Source organism: Trachypithecus francoisi, unplaced genomic scaffold (genome assembly GCF_009764315.1).
Source record: "Trachypithecus francoisi isolate TF-2019V2 unplaced genomic scaffold, Tfra_2.0 Lachesis_group11, whole genome shotgun sequence".
Classification (NCBI taxonomy): domain Eukaryota; kingdom Metazoa; phylum Chordata; class Mammalia; order Primates; family Cercopithecidae; genus Trachypithecus; species Trachypithecus francoisi.
The window spans coordinates 82994267-83016669 of NW_022681456.1; the positions used below are offsets into that span (position 1 = coordinate 82994267).

General features: G+C 46.6%; 1 protein-coding gene across 5 annotated transcripts in view; it reads left to right on the forward strand.

Moving 5' to 3' along the window:
• The first annotated feature begins 3562 nt into the window (after positions 1–3562).
• Positions 3563–22403, forward strand: part of BIN2 (bridging integrator 2) — a 45604-nt gene continuing 26763 nt past the window's right edge. Inside the window, exons 1-2 of one of the 5 annotated variants that reach the window (XR_004439905.1) lie at positions 3563–3791; positions 13703–13783. Coding sequence is in view for 3 of the 5 variants with exons in the window: in XM_033222038.1 (XP_033077929.1) it covers positions 3615–3791; positions 13703–13783 (258 nt within the window). In the remaining 2 variants the exon portion in view is untranslated. The remainder of the gene's footprint in view (positions 3792–13702; positions 13784–22403) is intronic. The other 4 variants (XM_033222038.1, XM_033222039.1, XM_033222036.1 and 1 more) reach the window with 4 other exon arrangements.

A 22403-nucleotide genomic window follows, 5' to 3' on the forward strand; every position in this document is an offset into this window, starting at 1 on the left:
GCCGAGGCGGGCGGATCACAAGGTCAGGAGATCGAGACCATCTTGGCTAACATGGTGAAACCCCGTCTCTACTAAAAATACAAAAAATTAGCCAGGCGTGGTGGCGGGCACCTGTAGTCCCAGCTACTCGGAGGCTGAGGCGGGAGAATGGCATGAACCCAGGAGGCGAAGCTGGCAGTGAGCCGAGATCGCGCCACTACACTCCAGCCTGGGCGACACAGCCAGACTCCGTCTCAAAAAAAAAAAAAAAAAAGAGGCTGAGGCAGGAAAACTTGAATCCAGGAGGCGGAGGTTGCAGTGAGCCGAGATCGTGCCACTGCACTCTAGCCTGGGCAACAAAGCAAGACTCTGTCTCAAAACAAACAAATAAAAAAAGTTCCTGAGTGACTGAATGTGCCCTAACTTTCCTAGGTAGACCGTGGGTTCATCCTTCTTTTGTTTTCCCCTTTAGTGCCTAAAACGAGTGCCCACTCCAAGTTTCTGGGTGATGGCAACTACTAGGATACACCAGAGATAGAAGTGTAAGATTAGGAGGCAGGGCAGATACCAGCAGACTATGAAAGTGACAAATTAGAAAGGAGACTGGAGAAAATCGCTTGGGCCTGGGAGGTGGAGGCTACAGTGAGCCAAGATTGCGCCACTGCATTCCAGCCTGGGCAACAGAGTGAGATTCTGTCTCAAAAAAAAAAAGGACACTGGAGAGCTAAGAATAGAAAAAAGGACAGAAGAGAAAATACTAAACAAAGAAAGGAAAGGGTTGAGGGGAAGAGGCAGAACAGAAAGGAAGAGACAACAACATAGGGCCTCAAGCTAAGTGTGAATCAGCACTTCAAGGCTGGGACTAAAATAGGCAACCGGATCCAGGGTTCTATAAACCACAGAGAACTGGGAAACTGATCATTCTGCTGTATCCTGCAGGGCCAGGGCTCAGTCTGTTAGAGTGGCCTATGAGAAAGCAAAGGGGGAACTGAAAGGGGAAGGCTAAAAAGGATGAGAAGCAGTTTTTCATGTCAATCACTGAAGACCAGACAAAAAGGACTAGGATATTAAACATTACAGGAGAAACTGGCTGAGGCAGACCCTGGAATTGGCAGGCTCAGCAGAGGCCTCTAGAATACTCCGTGTGCTATAAGAGGCTGAGTCTGTTGCCATCACAGTTCCACCACTGAGGAGCTGGGTGACTGTGGGCAAGTCATCAGCCCTTTCTGTGACTCAATTTCCCTATCTAATTAACTTCTAAAGGTTGTTTCTTCTCTAACACTATATAATTTGGAGACCATCAATTTCAGTTTGCAAGATATTGGCACTAAACAGAATTTCTTAGGAGACAGTGGCCGGGGTGCATTGCTGAGGATGCCATGTAGTCCTGGCAGGTACACAGGTATTGGCCTCCTTCTGCCAGTGACACACCTGTTAGCATTGCCATCTACCCTCAGTGTCCCGCAGTACTGCTATTCTCCATGCTTCTCCCCACTTCTCCCAATCCAACATCAAGACTTTCCATTTTCGTCACCCTGCCTCTTCCAGGGCATCACCAAAGCTAACATCCAGAATAAACCCTAATCGCCTGGCAGGGCACGGTGGTTCATACCTGTAATCCCAGCACTTTGGGAGGCTGAGGCAGGTGGATTGCTTGAGCTCAAGAGTTCCAGATCAGCCTGGGTAGCCAGGAGTGGTGGCATGCATGCACCTTAGTCCCAGCTACTCTGAAGGCTGAGGTGAGAGGATCACTTGGGCCTGGGAGGTAGAGGCTGCAGTGAGCCCTGATGGCACTGCTGCACTCCAGCCTGGGCAACAAAGCAAGACCCTGTCTCCAAACAAACAAACAAACCCTAATCACCTATTGCCAGAAAATTTTGTATCCATCTCTACAAATGAATTAAGCACATTACATTATAATCACCTGATTACCTACCTATCTCCACCTCCAGACTTTAAGCATCTTTATTTATATACTTATTTGTATTTGTTAATATTTATTTGTGGCACCATCAGGGCTCACTGCAGCAGCACCATCAGGGTTCACTGCAGTCTCTACCTCCCTTGGTTCGGGTGATCCTACCACCTCGGCCTCCCTGATAGCTGGGAATACAGGTGTGTGCCACCATGCCCAATTAATTTTTGTATTTTTAGCAGAGACAAGGTCTTGCTGTGTTGCCCAGGCTAGTTTCAAACTCCTGGACTCAAGCAATCTGCCTGCCCTGGCCTCCTAAAGTGTTGGGATTACAGGTGTGAGACATGGTGCCTGGCCAGACTTTATTAAGCATCTTAAGATCAGGGATTGCATTTTATTCATCCTTGGTTTCAGAACACCCAGCAATGCCTGCTACACAGTTGATCTTGAATGCAGTAATGACTGTTTTGGAGAAAGAAGAGGAACACAATAGCATACAAGGGCCTCTAATTTTGTGTCAGGCCCCCAGCTTCCCCCTCCACTCTTTAGGAAGTGTTATTTTGACCTTCTTCCCTTCCTTGAGGAAATTTTACCTGCACTGTAAAATCTGAGTATGTGGTTCCTCCACGCCTAGTGTCCTAATCTCCAGCTATCCCCTCAAACAGGTCAGGGAGGAATTTTTTTGGAGAACTTCTCCCTAGAGAAACAATAGTTGTCATCTCAACAGCCCCACCCCAATTTGCACAATCTGTCCGTGTTCACATTCTCACATTCTGCATCCATCTAGTACACTGTACTCCAACTAGAAAAACTTGCTCTTCATCCCCGGCACGGGCGTCCATACTATCCTCCTCAGCCTTTTTTCAATGCGATCATTCCCTTGCCTAAGAACTAGCCCCCTACCCTGTTTCTATCTCCAGCTTTGTTGGTCCTCCCTTTCTTTTTTTTTTTTTTTTCTTTTTTTTATCACACGGAGTGTCGCTCGGTCGCCCAGGCTGGAGTGCAGTGCCGCGATTTCGGCTCACTGCAACCTCTGCCTCCCGGGTTCAAACAATTCTCCTGTATCAGCCTCTGGAGTAGCTGGGACTACAGGCGTGCGCCACCACGCCCAGTTAATTTTTGTATTTTTCGTAGAGACAGGGTTTCACCGTATTGGTCAGGCTGGTCTCCTGACCTCAGGCGATCCACCCGCCTCGGCCTCCCAAAGTGCTGGGATTACATGAGTGAACCACTGCGTCCGTCCGGCCTGTTTCTTTCAAGGCAGGATCGGGTGTCCTGCCCGCTTTCTGCACTCTATCCCTACCAGTTCCAGGCTTAGCGCCTACACCGCCACCTGGAACAATAAACGCACTTTACATGGCGGCCTCGCATACATACGCACAGAACCTAAACGTGTTTTCGATAGGGTAGGTCCTCTCGCTGAGTGGAACCCACACCATTTTCTACCCTGCGGTTGCAGTTACTTTCCAGTGCTCAGCGTGATGGGAACTGGCTTTCCAGAGCGAATGAGCCTGGGCCCACCGCTGAGGATCTGGTTCAGTGAGGCCGAGGCTTTTGGCAGGGGCTGGAGCTCGGAAGCTGGTTTCGAGCGAGTGCTGCCTGAGGGCAGGCCCCGCCCCCGCCCCTGCCCCTCCGAGCCGGCCCACTCCGGCTGACCGTGGTGGGCCGCGGGGCGGGCCTCAGGGCTGGCCAGGGGCGGCCTGAAGTGGCTCAGGGCCGGATGCGAGGCATGCCGGGAGCCCGCACTTCCTCCTTGGGGGCCTCAGAAAACCACAGGGCGCTGGGCCAGGGCGGCGGCCCCCGGGGAGCCGGCACGATGGCAGAGGGCAGGGCGGGCGGCGCGGCCGGCCTCTTCGCCAAGCAGGTGCAGAAGAAGTTCAGCAGGGCCCAGGAGAAGGTAGGTGGCCGGGCCTCGCCGTCTATCTGGCCCACAGGAGCCGAGGCCGAGCCCAGGCGGGCAGGAGGGGTGGGCAGGGCGCTCAGGGGCCCCGAAGGGCCTGGGCTGACGAGAAGGGTCTCCCGCTCTCCCAGGGAAACGGGAGCGAGGAGTGGGCTTCCATGAAAACTGGCAGATGGGAGAGAGGTCGGAGACCGCCACCTGATCTTGGGCAAGGATGAGGGAAGCTGGGGAGACAACAGTCTCTGGCAGAACCTTCGACAACCCTCAGGCTGACCCAGAAAAGGTGAAAGAAAGGAAGTGACGGCGGTGGCCACCTTTGTATCAAGTTTTGTGCTAGCAATCCAAAATTGGTATTTGACAGATGATGAAATTGAAGGGTAATTTTCCTCAGAGGGCAATTTCCCCAAAGACAGCCATGCAGCGGGATGCCAGCGTGCACCCCCCACCGAAGGCTGGAATAATCTTGCATAGTTCTCCCCCTACCTCTCCCTGCCTGGCCTCTGGGTGGTGTTTCGGCTGATGTAAGCAGAAGCCCAAATCTGCTTCTTGTACCCTTCCTTTGGCGTTGGGGAGTACACCTCCCAGGGTGATGAACCACATCTGTGTTCAGAGTGTGTCCTTGGTTAGTGCCAGGTAGCCCTGCCCCAGAACGGGCATTTAGATAGCCCATCTATTACTTGCTTGGCAATCTAGATCATGGGGACATTCTCTACACATTTTGATGTCATTTTTGTTTCTACCTGTCCAGAATATTTTCTTTGCTTCTAACCTGAACCTCTGCTCTCCACCTACCAACCCTCTAGTAGACAAGGCGGTTTGGGAAGACATGTCAGCCAGAAGAAAGAGCGGGGGAAGAGAGACAAGAAGGACCTGAGATAGAGTTTCGGTTTGCCTTTTTTTCTCTCTCTCTTTATTAAGCCTACCCACCTTCTACAACGGAGAAGTTTTGGTTTTCTAAGAGCTGATGGACTTAGAAGCATTTGGATGAACAGCTCTGCTTAACAACTGAAATATCCCTATTATCTTCTAAAGGTGGAGCACTGGTTTGAGCCCTGGGAAGGCTTAAAGGCAACCAGCTCTCCAGAGTTGATTTATCAGCAGAAAACTGATGGAATATAGATGCAGCTCCTGACTTTAAGAGACCACAATGGAAGGGAGGTTTTTTTTCTATCATTTGAGGTCATGTGAAAGAGAGGAAGAAAAGGGAAAGAGTTTGTGTTGCCAGACTTTGTTACTTCACTTACCCTAACTTCACCTTGATCCTAGTTTCAGCCTCTCTGAAGGCTTACAAATTTGGTAGACCTGAGAGCACGGGCTATGGGAAGGTCTAGCTAGAAACAGTGTGAGCGAGCAGGAGGTACTGGAGGTAGTGAAGGCCACACTGTGGTTGAAAGAAAAACAAAACAAAAGCCCTAAAAGACAAAACACTCATGAATAACAGTAATTTTAAAAAGACATACCAGCCAGGCACAGTGACTCACTCCTGTAATTCCAGCACTTTGGGAGGCCAAGGTGGGAGGACTGCTTGAGCCTAGGAGATCAAGACTGCAGTCAGCAGTGATGACACCACCACACTCAAGCAGAGGGAGACTCTGTCTCAAAAAATAAAAATAAATGAATAAAAATAAAAGACATACAATTGATTGTATTTCACTCTTGCATCTTCTGTCTTCATCTGGCCTCTTGTCAACACTATGACCTTGCTTTGGGCCTTCACTCCTTTGTAAGCATAGACTCCAAACCTTGGCTAAATAGTGTCCTGCTCTGGGCTTCAGATCTTGCACCTGTAAAATGAGAGGGTGGATGCTCTTGATGAAACTCAATATGGTAAGAACACTAAATTGAAAAGGAGTCACATTTGACTCAGAGTCAAATACTTCCCAAAGAGAGAACCAGCCTCTCAGGTTCTTCTGGCCTGAACCCTGAGCAAGTAGAGAAAGAGGAGCAAACTCATATCTGCCATGGGGAATTCCCAGTTGATGCAGAAAACAAGATATTCTGAATCTAGACCAGACACAAGGGTAGGCAGAGGTTGAACTTGGATAAGGTGGGAATGGCCTGGAATGCCAGAAGGGAGCTCAGCTCAGTCAGCCTGAGGCCAGTCCTTGAGTCTTGGGAAGTTATTGAGAGCAAGATAAAGAGGGAGAAATTTGCACTAAAATGAAAGGATTCCTTTCAACACTTATTGCTTTTTCTGCAAGCAGTTGGATGTAATCTTCTGAGTAATAAGTAATAGCTAATGTGTCACCTAGCAATATGTGTCAAATATCAAGCGCCTATTATGGACCAGAAACAGGGATATAAGAAAGTGATTATTGGCGGGGTGCAGTGGTTCACACCTGTAATCCCAGCACTTTGGGAGGCCCAGGCGGGTGGATCTCCTGAGGTCGGGAGTTCGAGACCAGCCTGACCAACATGGAGAAACTCCGTCTGTCTTAAAAATATAAAATTAGCCAGGCGTGGTGGTGCATATCTGTAATCCCAGCTACTCAGGAGGCTGAGACAGGAGAATCACTTGAACCCAGGAGGCAGAGGTTGCGGTGAGCTGAGATCGCGCCATTGCACTCCAGCTTGGGCAACAAGAGTGAAACTGTCTCAAAAAAAAAAAAAAAAAAAGAAAAGAAAGAAAGTGATTATCTCTCCCTTTACAGAGCCAACATTCTACCGATGTCATCTCCCTTCATCTATTCAACCCTTTAAAAGCAGGTTACTAACATCTCTGTTTTAGAAATAAGGAAACAAGGCTCAAAAGAGATTGGTAGGTAGCAGAAATATTACTGAAACCCAGGTGTCCTGCCTCTGAATCCTAACCTCACTGAGGCTGCTGCTTTACAACGTTCCTGATAAGCCACTCTCACATCTGTGCCTCCCCCACTTCCTGATCCTCTCTGAGGAGCAGAGCTCAGGAGTAGAGAAACTTTTTGTTCAGGCATCCTCTGAAAAGCTGGGAGTGGAGGTCTGGTGACCATTAAACACAATAGGGATGAAACATTCTTGGTCTGTTTTCGATTTCCTGCCCAAACGCAACATGAGACTGAATTTAAGCTGACTTTATTGTGTGTGTGTGTGTGTGTTTTTAGTATGATACATCTTCTCGTTTCCAACTACAGTACTGCTTTCACCATCTGTTTGTGATTTCTCTATGGCAAACCTCTCAGATCCCCCTGAGAAGGGGCGTTGTTTACCTCTCCTTTGTTGCTCTTCTCTTCTGTTGACATCTACTCAGCTTAAGTCCCAAAGGGTTAAATTCAACAAATATTTACAGAAAAACTCCTTTGTTCAGGGTACTGGGCTGGACCCAGCAGGGAATTTAGGGGTAAGAGACACTCTTGCTTTGCCAAAAGCTTACAATCTAGTTAAAAAGATAAATAATAATAATAATAATAATAATAATAATAAAATAACTGACCTGAGAGATGCAGGTCTATGGGAATTCAGAGGACAAAAGGATTGGGGAGAATCGAGAGCTTTTATAGTGGAGGCTGAATTTGAAATAGGAATTATGGACGATTAGTAGTTTTTCAGACAAGTGGTCAGAGAGTATTCTAGCTGAGAAATGCCAGCATAAGCAAGGCATGGACCCTGGAGTGAGAAATACAGCTCAGCTGAAACACAGGGAGTGGTCAGAGAAAAGCCTGGAAATAGTATATTAGGACCTTTTAAGGAAAGCTTACTTTATCATATATCCTAAAAATAAAGATTTCTGACCAGGCGTCATGGCTCATGCCTGTAATCCCAGCACTTTTGTGAGGCCGAGGTGGGTAGATCACCTGAGGCCAGGAGTTCGAGACCAGCTTGGCCAATGTGACAAAATCCCATCTCTACCAAAAAATACAAAAATTAGCTGAGTGTGGTGGCGCGTGCCTATGGTCCTGGCTGCTTGGAGGCTGAGGCAGGAGAATCGCTTGAACCTGGGAGGTGAAGGTTGTAGTAAGCTGAGATTGTGCCACTGCACTCCAGCCTGGGTGATAGAGCTAGACTCTGTCTCGAAAGAAAGAAAGAGAGAGAGAGAAAAGAAAGAAAGAAAAAAAGAGAAAGAAAATTTCCTACATAACCACAAAAATTTACTGCACCTAAGAGAAAATATTAGCAAAATTTTATAATATCAAATATCCAGGCCCTATGCAAATTACCCCAATCAAGGGAATTAACTAAAATATAATAAATGATTATGGGAGAGGCAATGGTAAGGAACTATAGCCACCAAAGATATATGTAGTAATTTTTTTAAAGCTCTATTTCCACCCCAACCCTGATCTACAGAAAAGTTATAAATAATCAGTGAACATTGGAATATTTTTCATGCAGATTCACCAAGTGTTAACATTTTGCCACATTTACTTTCTTGCCTTGCTCTTGCTCTTTCTCCTTAAATATCTATATTCTAATTTAGCTGCCAGGCCAGGTGAATTGGGACAGAATTCTCAAAGCAGGATTTTAGGGATTAGCATTATATGGGTTTTCATTAGGAAGTGATCCAAAAGTAGAATTTATTCATTGTCTCAACAAACATCTGTTTAGCATCTGTACACCCTGTTCCCTCAAGGTCTTTTGTTGGGAAGAACACCCATGACATAGTATAAGTGCCCTAACATGTACCTTATGTACATGTACAACAAATTACTTTGGCCCCAGAGCACTGGGGTATGTTTCAGGGTGGTAACACCTTTTCACTTTCAGAGTTGGAAGGTGAGGAAGTTTCTCTCAGTACCCTCCACCCCTGACCCCACACCCTCCAAGTCTTTTGGCCTTGAGCCTTTTGGGGACTGGGGAGATTGGTCTGCCCCAGTCATCTCCTACATTGACTCTAGACTGAGTTTTCTCTTTTCTGTTTTTTCTATCCTCTCTACCTAAGAAGAACTAAATTAGGGGCAAAGGAAGGGAGGGGTAGCAGAAAGGAAGTTAAGAGCTGCACTTACCACTAAACAAGGTGGTTTTGCAACTTTCTGGTAGAGGACAGTGTTTTGTTAGCGGGGAAGGGTGGAGCCAGGGAGGATGGCAGACTCTGCACATCCAGGGCTGGGTGGCAAGTGAGGTACAGTTAGAGACAGACACAGATATGGCCAAACCAAAAATACAAGCATTTACAGGCAAGGGAGCAAAACTAAACAGAATGACAGTGAGTACCTCTTGAGTGCTCTTTGTAGGGCAGCTCTGAGAAGGCAATTTACATGCAAAATATTTAATCTTCCTGACAACTCCAGGAGATAAATATTATCTAATAGGAGAAGGGAGTTCTGTAAACTGAGGCTCAAAAGGTTTAATGACTTACCTGAAGACTTACAGTCAGTAAGTAGAAAGGCCAAGATAGGAGCCCATATCTGTCTAACTCCAGTGTGCTTGATCTTATCCACTACAGCAAGAGCTCCAGGAATGAGACACACCCCCTAGATTAAGAATGGAGATACTGGCGGGCGACGATGGCTCACGCCTGTAATTCCAGCACTTTGGGAGGCTGAGATGGGCAGATCACCTGAGGTCAGGAATTCAAGACCAGCCTGGCCAACATGGCGAAACCCCGTCTCTACTAAAAATACAAAAATTCGCCAGATGTGGTGGTGGGTGCCTGTAATCCCAGCTACTTGGGAGGCTGAGGCAAGAGAATCACTTGAACCGGTGAGGCAGAGGTTGCAGTGAGCTGAGATGGCATCACTGCACTCCAGGCTGGGCGACAGAGCAAGACTTGTCTCAAAAAAAAGAATGGAGATATGAATCAGAGTCTCTCCACAGAACCTGCCACACTCCCCAGATCTGGGCAGTCTTCCATGACATTCAAAGCCCTTCATAATGAAACTCCTGTCTCCCTTTCTAGCTTCATTCCCCACCACTCCCTGTAACAGCCATGCTGAACCAGCTCGTGAAGCTGTGTACTCCTGTGATTTTGCTGATGCTGTTGTCTCTAACTGGAATCCTCTTTCTACTCCCACCCTTTATACTCTATTTCTTTTTATTTTATTTTGTTTCATTTTATTTTTGAGACAGAGTTTCACTCTGTTGCCCAGGCTGGAGTGCAATGGCGCAATCTTGGCTCACTGCAACCTCTGCTTCCCAGGTTTAACCAATTCTCCTGCCTTCAGCCTCCCAAGTAGCTGGGATTGCAGGCATGCACCACCACGCCCAGCTAATCTTTTTTGTATTTAGTAGAGATAGGGTTTCACCATGTTGGTCAGGCTGGTCTCAAACTCCTGACCTCAGGTGATCCACCCGCCTTGGCCTCCCAAAGTATTGGAATTACAGGCGTGAGCAGCTGCGCCCAGCCCCTATACTCTATTTCAATCTAGCAAAATCCTACTCCAAGGCTCCACTCATTCATCCCATGCTATATCAGTCTTACTCTCCTTCCTGTTACAATTGTCACATATCTGGTTCCTGGATACTGAGAAATCTAAATGAGCAAAGCAAGTACCTAAACCTTAAGGAGCCTATAGTTTAGGAGAATAAACAAATAGAAATAATAAAACAGGCTGGGCAGGGTGGCTCACACCTGTGATACCAGCACTTTGGGAGGCCGAGGAGGGCAGATCACCTGAGGTTGGGAGTTTGAGACCAGCCTAACCAACATGGAGAAACCCTATCTGTACTAAAAATACAAAATTAGCCAGGCGTGGTGGTGCGTGCCTGTAATCCCAGCTACTCGGGAGGCTAAGGCAGAAGAATTGTTTGAAGCTAGGAGGCGGAGGTTGTGGTGAGCCAAGATCACGCCATTGTACTCCAGCCTGGGCAACAAGAGTGAAACTCTGTCTCAAAAAATAATAGTAATAAAACAATAATTGAACTGTATACAAGATACAGAAGTTGCAAGTAATTGAGAGGGAGTGAATAATCGATCAATGGGATGAAGTGGATGTGGTTAAGTATCACAAAAGATACGGAGTACGAACTGGGTTTTGTAAGATACTTGCATGGCAGACAAGGTGGGGAAAGGCATTCTAGAAAGAGGGACCAGCATCTGTGACAAGCAACAGTATGGGTTATTCAGGAAACTAAAAAAGTGTTAGGGAAGGAGACCTGCAGAAAGGAAGAGTGTGAGAGGTGAGACTTAATGCAGGGTCCGATCCTTGGGACCTGCATGCATGCTAGAATTTGAACTATTACTTCAAGATACATATTGGACTTTTTTTTTTTTTTTTTTTTTGAGACAGTTTCCCTCTGTCACCCAGGCTGGAGTGCAGGGGCACAATCTTGGCTCACTGCAACCTCCGCCTCCTAGGCTCAAGTGATTCTCCTGCCCCAGCCTCCCGAGTAGCTGGAATTGCATGTGTCTGCCACCACTCCCGGCTAATTTTTGTTTGTTTGTTTTGCATTTTTAGTAGAGACAAGGTTTTATGCTGTTAGTCAGATTCGTCTCAAACTCCTGACCTCAAGTGATCCGCCTGCCTCAGCCTCCCAAGGCTGGGCACGTGAGCCACCGTGCCCAGCCCATATTGGGCATTTAATAAAAATTTGTTGAACAGATGAATGGGGAACCATTAGAAGATTTTAAGGAGTGGCAACATGGTAGACCTATTGCAGCAGGCCAGGTAATAAACGGTGAGGGCCTAGACTAAGGCTGTGGCAGTGAGACCAGGGGAATAGGATGGTTTCTAGAGATGGACATGGCGAGGGATTCAATGAAAAGGATGAAAAAGTAGTTGAAGGCAACTCTTGAGATTCTAACTTGGGCTTGGCAGGATGATGGTATCTCCTTCCAAGATGGGGGTTATAGGCAGAAGAGTCAGGGCTTTCTTACTACATGTAACTGCCTGTTTATAAGTGAGTGTCCTATTAGAACAGAGACTGGGTCTTATTCATCCACATGTCTTTTGCATTCGCACTGACATCAGTATGATGGTTTGGCTCTCAGGTTTTCTAGTTGCGAGGCGATATACATGGACAGCATTCAGGTGTAGCTGAGTTTCAAATGCATTATATTGGGGCTTCTCAAAGTTTTCCACAAAAGCCCCCATGAGAGAAATGTCCCTGCCTAACCTCTCTAACCTCATCTATCTAGAGGAACCTATGGCTATAGTTGAAAACAGTCTCTCAAGTAAAAAATGTCTTCAAAGCTAACATTTTACTTAAAAGCCATGCACATTTTATATTTTTCTCATCAATACTTGTTTTAATATAATGCTCTCCTTCCTTCTCAAAAACCCACTTTAAATATTAATAACAATGCCAGCCAGCCTGGTGGCTCATGCCTATAATTGCAGCACACTGGGAGGCTGAGGCAGCAGGATCACTTAAGCCTAGGAGTTCAGCCAGCCTGAGCAACATAGTGAGACCCTGTCTCTACAGAAAAATTTTAAAAATTAGCGAGGTGTGGTGGTATGAACATGTGGTCCCAGCTACTGGGGAGGCCAGGGTGGGAGGATTGCTTGAGCCCAGAGAGGTTGAGGGTGTAGTAAGTTGTGATTGCACTGCTGTACTACAGCCAGGGCAACAGAGCAAGACCCTGTCTCAAATAAAATAATAATAATAAGCCGGGCGCGGTGGCTCAAGCCTGTAATCCCAGCACTTTGGGAGGCCGAGACGGGCGGATCACTAGGTCAGGAGATCGAGACCATCCTGGCTAACACGGTGAAACCCCGTCTCTACTAAAAATACAAAAACTAGCCGGGCGAGGTGGCGGGCGCCTGTAGTCCCAGCTACTCGGGAGGCTGAGGCAGGAGAATGGCGTAAACCCGGGAGGGGGAGCTTGCAGTGAGCTGAGATCCGGCCACTGCACTCCAGTCTGGGCGACAGAGCGAGACTCCGCCTCAAAAAAAAAAAAAAAGAAAAAAAAATAATAACAGTGATATTCAGAAAGATATACCTTCTTTCTTTCTTTCTTCTTTTTTTTTTTTTTTTGAGACAGAGTTTCGCTCTTGTTGTCCAGGCTGGAGTACAATGGCACGATCTTGCCTCACTGCAACCTCCACCTCACAGGTTCAAGCGATTCTCCTGCCTCAGCCTCCCAAGTAGCTGGGATTACAGGCATGCACCACCATGCCCAGCTAATTTTGTATTTTTAGTAGAGACAGGGTTTATCCATGTTAGTCAGGCTGGCCTCCAATTCCCGACTTAAGATGATCCACCTGCCTTGGCCTCCCAAAGTGCTGGGATTACAGGCGTGAGCCACTACACCTGGCCGGATATACCTTATTTTTTCTGAGCTTTATATTAATATATATCCTCTAGCTTACTACTATGTACCCCCTAGAGCTACCCCTAATTTGAAAAGAACAACAAAACAGGATTGTTTTTTCAGCAGTTTGTTACATTCCTAATTCTGTTGGTCCAGTAAGAGTATAGCCCTTCAAGGCCAGGCGTGATGGCTCACACCTGTAATCCCAGCACTTTGGGAGGCCAAGGCGGGTGGATCATTTGTGGTCAGGAGTTGGAGACCAGCCTGGCCAACATGGTGAAACCCCGTCTCTACTAAAAATTCAAAAATTAGCTGGGCGTGGTGGTACACACCTGTAATCCCAGCTACTCGGGAGGCTGAAGCAGGAGAATTGCTTGAACCTGGGAGGCAGAGGGTGCAGATTCTTTTTTTTTTTTTTTTTTTTTTGAGGCGGAGTCTCGCTCTGTCGCCCGGACTGGAGTGCAGTGGCCAGATCTCAGCTCACTGCAAGCTCCGCCTCCCGGGTTTACGCCATTCTCCTGCCTCAGCCTCCCGAGTAGCTGGGACTACAGGCGCCCGCCACCTCGCCCAGCTAGTTTTTGTATTTTTAGTAGAGACGGGGTTTCACCGTGTTAGCCAGGATGGTCTCGATCTCCTGACCTAGTGATCCGCCCGTCTTGGCCTCCCAAAGTGCTGGATTACAGGCTTGAGCCACCGCGCCCGGCCGGTTGCAGATTCTTGACTGAAGCCAGGGTCATATGAGGCCAACAGGTAAGAGAGACTTGACCATAACCTTAAGGGCCTGTCTGACTTATATCCCTAGGTGCTGCAGAAACTGGGGAAAGCTGTAGAAACCAAAGATGAACGATTTGAACAAAGCGCTAACAACTTCTACCAACAACAGGTAATCTGGAGGGCAGGGGAGGGAAGCTTGGAAGAAGAAAGGAGAGGGCTGAGTGGCAGAAGAACAATAAGTTCTACAAACTGGCAGACATCCCCACCAAGCCACCCTCCCCCTAGGGTTAAGGGCTACAGGGTGATCTGCTGCTTATCCTTCCTCGGTGAACTAAAGAAATTTACCGGCCGGGCACAGTGGCTCACCCCTATAATCCCAACACTTTGGGAGGGCGAGGTGGGTGGATCACCGGAGGTCAGGAGTTTGAGACTAGCCTGGCCAACATGGTGAAACCCTGCCTCTACTAAAAATACAAAAAATTAGCTGGGCATGGTGGTGTGCACCTGTAATCCCAGCTACTCGGCAGGCTGAGGCAGGAGAATCACTTGAACCCGGGAGGCAGAGGTTGCAGTGAACAGAGATCTTGTCATTGCACTCCAGCCTGGGTGACAAGAGTAAAACTCCATCTCAAAAAAAAGAAAAAGTAGAGTTAAAAATAAAGGAATTTATCTTTTTTCTTGCTGCTGACTGTCATTTTGGGGAACAGAGAAATGTTATTTATTTATTTTATTTTATTTATTTATTTTTTTTGAGATGGAGTCTTGCTCTGTTGCCCAGGCTGGAGTGCAATGGTGCGATCTCGGCTCACTGCAACCTCTGCCTCCCGGGTTCAAGCAATTCTCCTGCCTCAGCCTCCTGAGTAGCTGGGATTGCAGGTGCGCGCCACCACGCCTGGCTAATTTTTGTATTTTTAGTAGAGACGGGGTTTTAGCATGTTGGTCAGGCTGGTCTCGAACTCCTGACCTCATGATCCACCCACCTAGGCCTCCCAAAGTGCTGGGATTACAGGCATGAGCCACTGCACCTGGCCCACAAATTCTTTACTATATAAGTATCAAGTTAGTTGAATTATGTAGAAAATAATTTTTAAATTATATTAATGGGTTATTAGCTATCATCTAATTCGGTAGCTGAGTGTATATCAGAATCATTGGGAAATATTTTTAAATGCAAGTTCTCTGGGAGTAGGGCCTGGGAATCTTGCTTTTAAACTTGTTGTTGTTGGTTTACTATCTTAGATCTGATAAACTTTTTTTTAATGGAATATTTCAAATATGTGCAAAGGCAGATAAACTTGTATAATGAATTCACATGTACTCATCACTCAGCTTCCATAATTTATCCACTCATGGGCAATCATGTTTCACTGTGTCCCTACTCACGTTCTCCTATCCTTGATTATTATGAAACAAGTTCCAGGTATATCATTTCATTCGTCAACCTAAGTAACGAAAAGAGGGAGGCTGTCTGTGGGAATATGTGTACCATAGTAAACTATGCGGTATTCAGGGAGGTAAAGGAAGACAAATGTTTTCAAAGGAAAAAATGAGAAGGATTACATGATTGTTTGAAAATAATTATCGTTGGCTACAAAGATCAATAATAAGGGTGACACCAGTCTAAGGTTGAACATGCAGTTACCAAGCAGAAGTCCTTGCGGAAATATTTTTTGTATAAGGTTGTGATGGCCTTTGTGCAAGGTTGTGGTTTTTATAGGGTCTTTTGTGATAATTCTTACTAGGCATATAAGGATGAGAACACTGTCTTCATAGCCTCCCCTGGCTGTATTATCAGACTTTTTTTTTTTTTTTTAACACTAATGACTCCATTTTGATTCCAACAACATTTACACATCTATAAAAATTTCATTATGAGGCTGGGCACAGTGGTTCACGCCTGTAATCCCAGCACATTGGGAGGCCAAGGCGTGCAGATCGCCTGAGGTCAGGAGTTCGAGACCAGCCTGGCCAACATGGTAAAACCCCATCTCTACTAAAACTACAAAAATTAGCTGGGCGTGGTGGCACATGCCTGTAATCCCAGCTACTTGGGAGGCTGAAGCAGAATCGCTTGAACCTGGGAGGTAGAAGTTGCAGTGAGCTGAGATAGCACCACTGCACTCCAGCCTGGGTAACAGAGTGATACTCTATCTCAAAAGGAAAAAAAAAAATTCATTATCAACTCTTTTAAAATGTAACCACAATACCATTATCACACCTCAAAATATTTTTCCATACAACCTTTACTTGGCTGGGCATGGTGGCTCATGCCTGTAATACCAGCACTTTGGGAGGCCAAAGCAGGAGAATCAATTGAGCCTGGGAATTTAAGACCAGCCTGGACAACATAGTGAGATCCTGTCTCTACAAAAAAATAGAAAACTTAGCCAGGTATGGTAGCACATGCTTGTAGTCCTAGCTACCTGGGAGGCTGAGGTAGCTTGACCCCAGGAATTCCAGGCTGCATTGAGCTGTGATCATACCACTGCATGCCAGCCTAGGCAGCAGAGCAAGACCTGGTCTCAAAAATGAATGAACAAGTAAGTATAAATAAAATATGTATTCATTACAGCAAATCAGAGAGTACATGGTTGGGGGTTGGGTACAGTGGCTCACACCTCCCAGTGGGAGGCCGAGGTGGGAGGATTGCTGAGACTAGGATTTTGAGCCAAACCTGGCAACACAGGAGACCTTCACTCTGCAAAAAATAAGAAAAATTAGCTGGGCATGGTGGTGCAGGTCTGTGGTCCCAGCTACTTAGCAGTGAGCTGTGATTGTGCTACTGCACTCCAGCCTAAGCAATAGAGCAAGACCCTGTCTCAAAAAAAAAAAAAAAAAGCAGCTCCCACATCAAGAAAAAAGAAAGAAATGAATTTAAAAATTAATAATAGGCTGAACATGGTGGCTCACACCTATAATCCCAGCACTTTGGGAGGCCAAAGTGCTGAGCTCAGAAGTTTGTGACAGCCTAGACAACATGACAAAACCCCATCTCTACTAAAACTACAAAAATTAGCTGGGCGTGGTGGCACATGCCTGTAATCCAGCTACTTGGGAGGCTGAAGCAGAATCGCTTGAACCTGAGAGGTAGAAGTTGCAGTGAGCTGAGATAGCACCACTGCACTCCAGCCTGGGTAACAGAGTGATACTCTATCTCAAAAGGAAAAAAAAAAAATTCATTATCAACTCTTTTAAAATGTAACCACAATACCATTATCACACCTCAAAATATTTTTCCATACAACCTTTACTTGGCTGGGCATGGTGGCTCATGCCTGTAATACCAGCACTTTGGGAGGCCAAAGCAGGAGAATCAATTGAGCCTGGGAATTTAAGACCAGCCTGGACAACATAGTGAGATCCTGTCTCTACAAAAAAATAGAAAACTTAGCCAGGTATGGTAGCACATGCTTGTAGTCCTAGCTACCTGGGAGGCTGAGGTAGGAGGATCACTTGACCCCAGGAATTCCAGGCTGCATTGAGCTGTGATCATACCACTGCATGCCAGCCTAGGCAGCAGAGCAAGACCTGGTCTCAAAAATGAATGAACAAGTAAGTATAAATAAAATATGTATTCATTACAGCAAATCAGAGAGTACATGGTTGGGGGTTGGGTACAGTGGCTCACACCTCCCAGTGGGTGGCCGAGGTGGGAGGATTGCTGAGACTAGGATTTTGAGACAAACCCGGCAACACAGGAGACCTTCACTCTGCAAAAAATAAGAAAAATTAGCTGGGCATGGTGGTGCAGGTCTGTGGTCCCAGCTACTTAGCAGTGAGCTGTGATTGTGCTACTGCACTCCAGCCTAAGCAATAGAGCAAGACCCTGTCTCAAAAAAAAAAAAAAAAAGCAGCTCCCACATCAAGAAAAAAGAAAGAAATGAATTTAAAAATTAATAATAGGCTGAACATGGTGGCTCACACCTATAATCCCAGCACTTTGGGAGGCCAAAGTGCTGAGCTCAGAAGTTTGTGACCAGCCTAGACAACATGACAAAACCCCATCTCTACAAAAAATACAAAAATACAAAAATCACCCGGGCATGGTGGTATGCTCCTGTATTCTCAGCTACTTGGGAGGCTGAGGCAAGAGGATTGCCTGAGTCTCAGAGGTCGAGGCTACAGTGAGCTTTGTTTGCACCACTGCACTCCAGCCTGGGTGACAAAGTGAGACCCTGTCTCACTTTGTTATGGTTTGTTTAAATCAGCAACTCATTGACATGTTTTAAGTTTCTTAGATTTAAGGTTGTATCTCTTAATCTATATGCTAATCCCTCCCTTCTTGTAGCTTATTTGTTAATGATACTAGGTTGTTTGTCCTACAGTTTCCTACAGTCTGTATTTTGCTGATTGAATTCCCATGATACTGGCTAATATGTTCCTATGTCTTCTATATTTTTTATAAATGGCTTATAGACTTAGAGGCTTGATGAGATTCAGGTTTTTGTTTTGATGGCAAGAATACTTAATAGGTGTTATTGTATTCTTCCATCAGGAGGCACATAAAATCTGTCTCCTTTTTTTGTGATGTTAATAGTAAAGTAACAGCATATAAGTTGCAGGGCTAGGATTTAGACGTAAACTCAGCTTTTTTCACTATGCCTCACTAGGAGGCCTCCCTGGGCTTCTTCTCAACTCTTCTTACTGTTCTATTTCCAACTCCAGGATAAATAGAAGAAAAATCACTAAGTTGACACCCATTGTGGAAGGTTTCTGATTCTTGGTCCATTCTGTCCTTCTGTCCTCTCTCGAAGAGCAGATGTGTAGGTAGAAAAGGTAAGAGATGAAGCAGGACCATCAGGAAGAACAAGATCCGATGGGACAATCCCCTCAGAATTCCCTATGGAAGCCCACCATTTAAACATCACTTAAGGGGGAAAATATGTTTAAGAAATGAAATGGAGTTAGGTTGGGAATAAGGAAAAGCTTCTAGCTGGGTGCAGTGGCTCATGCCTGTCATTCCAACATTTTGGGAGGCTGAGGTGGAAGGGCTAGGGGTTCAAGACCAGCCTTGGCAACATAGTGAGACCTTGTCTCTATAAAAAAAGTAAATAAGGCCGGGCGCGATGGTTCAAGCCTGTAATCCCAGCACTTTGGGAGGCTGAGACGGGCGGATCACGAGGTCAGGAGATCGAGACCATCCTGGCTAACATGGTGAAACCCCGTCTCTACTAAAAATACAAAAAGTAGCCGGGCGAGGTGGCGGACGCCTGTAGTCCCAGCTACTCGGGGGGCTGAGGCAGGAGAATGGCGTGAACCCGGGAGGCAGAGCTTGCAGTGAGCTGAGATCCGGCCACTGCACTCCAGCCTGGGCGACAGAGCGAGACTCCGTCTCAGAAAAAAAAAAAAAAAAAAAAAGTAAATAAGGAAAAACTTCTTGATTGAGAGAATGATACACCTATAATAAGTGCTGATTGAATATGCTTTTGAAATTCTCTTTTGGCCGGGCGCGGTGGCTCAAGCCTGTAATCCCAGCACTTTGGGAGGCCGAGACGGGTGGATCACGAGGTCAGGAGATCGAGACCATCCTGGTCTACACGGTGAAACCCCGTCTCTACTAAAAAATACAAAAAACTAGCCGGGTGAGGTGGCGGGCGCCTGTAGTCCCAGCTACTCGGGAGGCTGAGGCAGGAGAATGGCGTAAACCCAGGAGGCGGAGCTTGCAGTGAGCCGAGATCGCGCCACTGCACTCCAGCCTGGGTGACAGAGTCTGCTAGACTCCGTCTCAAAAAAAAAAAAAAAAAAAAAGAAATTCTCTTTTTGGGCCGGGCGCGGTGGCTCAAGCCTGTAATCCCAGCACTTTGGGAGGCCGAGACGGGCGGATCACGAGGTCAGGAGATCGAGACCATCCTGGCGAACACGTGTGAAACCCCGTCTCTACTAAAAATACAAAAAACGGCCGGGCGCGGTGGCTCAAGCCTGTAATCCAGCACTTTGGGAGGCCGAGACGGGCGGATCACGAGGTCAGGAGATCGAGACCATCCTGGCTAACATGGTGAAACCCCGTCTCTACTAAAAAAATACAAAAAACTAGCCGGGCGAGGTGGCGGGCGCCTGTAGTCCCAGCTACTCGGGAGGCTGAGGCAGGAGAATGGCGTAAAACCGGGAGGCAGAGCTTGCAGTGAGCTGAGATCCGGCCACTGCACTCCAGCCTGGGCGACAGAGCGAGACTCCGTCTCAGAAAAAAATAAAAAGTGGCCGGGCGCGGTGGCTCAAGCCTGTAATCCCAGCACTTTGGGAGGCCGAGACGGGCGGATCACGAGGTCAGGAGATCGAGACCATCCTGGCTAACACTGTGAAACCCCGTCTCTACTAAAAAAATACAAAAAACTAGCCGGGCGAGGTGGCGGGCGCCTGTAGTCCCAGCTACTCGGGAGGCTGAGGCAGGAGAATGGCGTGAACCCGGGAGCGGAGCTTGCAGTGAGCTGAGATCCGGCCACTGCACTCCAGCCCGGGCAACAGAGCGAGACTCCGTCTCAAAAAAAAAAAAAAAGAAAAAAATAAAAAAAGAAAAAAAAAAAAAATACAAAAAACTAGCCGGGCGAGGTGGCGGGCGCCTGTAGTCCCAGCTACTCCGGAGCCTGAGGCAGGAGAATGGCGTGAACCGGGAGGCGGAGCTTGCAGTGAGCTGAGATCCGGCCACTGCACTCCAGCCTGGGCGACAGAGCGAGACTCCGCCTCAAAAAAAAAAAAAAAAAAAAAAGAATTCTCTTTTGGTAAATTCATTTAACAACATTTTATGAGCACCTGCTGAGTACCAGGAACTGTGTTTGGTGTTGGGACTTCAACATGAATGAGACAGCCTGCCTGCCCTCAAGGCTCTTAGTTTAAGGAGGAAGACAGTGACAATACAGTCATGTCTGACCTGAGGACGCGGGGTGGCAAAGACACACAGGAGGAAAAAGGACAAGGTCAAGGATTTTTTTTTTCTTTTTGTGAAGACGAGGTCTCACTATGTTGCCCAGGCTGGTTTCAAACTCCTAGGCTCAAGCAATCCTCCTGCCTCTGACTCCTTGAGTGCTGGGATTACAGGTGTGAGTGGAGTGTTCCAGAAGTTGAACCGGTTGGTCATGTGCCCTTTGCAGGTAAACTTTTTATTAATAGCTTAGCCTATCAATACCAAACTTCCTAGCCTAATTTCAAAGTCTTGCCACTTGCCCACATTCCTGATCACATTTCTTTTTTGTTTTGTTTTTGTTTGTTTGTTTTGTTTTTGAGATGGAATCTTGCTCTGTCGCCCAGGCTGGAGTGCAGTGGCATGATCTCAGCTCACTGCAACCCCTGCCTCCCGGGTTCAAGCGATTGTCCTGCCTCAGCTTCCTGAGTAGCTGGGATTACAGGTGTGCGCCACCATGCCTGGCTAATTTTTGTATTTTTAGTAGAGATGGGGTTTCACCATATTGGCCAGGCTGGTCTCGAACTCCTGACCTCAAGTGATCCACCCGCCTCAGCCTCCCAAAGTGCTGGGATTACAGGTGTGTGCCACTGCACCCAGCTCTGATCACATTTCTTCTATAGGTAATTTTTATGTGAGGCTCTACTTGCTTCCGCCTTTTCCTTCTCTTCAGAGTGTATTACATAGGAAGGATTATTTTCCTCAAGCAACACTTTAACCTGTTATTTCTGGTAGTGACAGCTGTTTCCAATTCTCTACCTTTAAAATCAAATCTAATAATCTAGCTTCATCTTTCCCTCCTGGATCTACATTAAACCAAGCACTTTCAATACTTGATCACTTCAACACTTGGGCATGCTGTTTACACTTGTTTTGCTGAGTGTCTGAGTCCGTTTTTCTCCAGAAAGTAGGGAACCCCAGGACAAGAACCTTCTCCATCCTCAGTACCCCAGTCTCTTAAGACCTAGCTCTGTCCACCTTACTGCTCAGGACAAGCTTCTGGTGTGAGTGGTTCATTAACTGAGGGTTGGGCCTGTTTGTATAATGGGTGGGAAGGACTGACTCAGACTCTTTATGGCAATGCCAAGAATTTGGCAAGGATTCAGAGAGCAGAAGTGATAAAATCATAAGATTTAGAGCTAGAACTGGCCTTACCCTGCATTTATAGTTGAAGAAATGGAAGGCAGAGAAGTGGAGTAACTTGCTAGTTGGTGGTAGAGCCAAGTTTCTTGACTCCCAGACAAGCGAGAACCCAAGACTATGAGAGTCACGTCTGTCAGGAAAGGAGAAAGATGTTGGGATTATTCAGCCTGGAGATATTCCAGGCAAGGACAGGTAGGTCAGAGAAAGAAAATGATACCTATTGCTGACCTGTCTTCTCCCTCCTCCCCCACTGCACACCACTACCACACACACACACACGCACACACACACACTGTCACACTCATACTTCATCTTCTCAAAAGAAAGAGCAAGAGCATAAAGGAGAACTTTGTAACTAAAAGGCTTGATCCTAAAACACAGAAATGGAACTGGGCTTTTGTGAGCTGCAGTGGAAAGCAGAAGGCATTCATTTTCTGGGCTGTGATAGAGTATCCCCTAGTTTTGAACACTGTACATTTATGCATGGTAACCTTGATTACTGATCTGATTTTTCAGGTCATATGATAACTAATGGGAAAAAATTAGGAATTTTATTTGTAGAAATTGTGCAAGGTAATTTTTTTTTTTTTGAGACGGGTTTTGCTCTTATTGTCCAGGCTGGAGTGCAGTGGTGTAATCCCAGCTCGCTGTAACCTCTGTGCCCCCAGGTTCAAGCAATTCTCCTGCCTCAGCCTCCCAAGTAGCTGGGATTACAGGCGTATGCTACTATATCCAGATAATTTTTGTATTT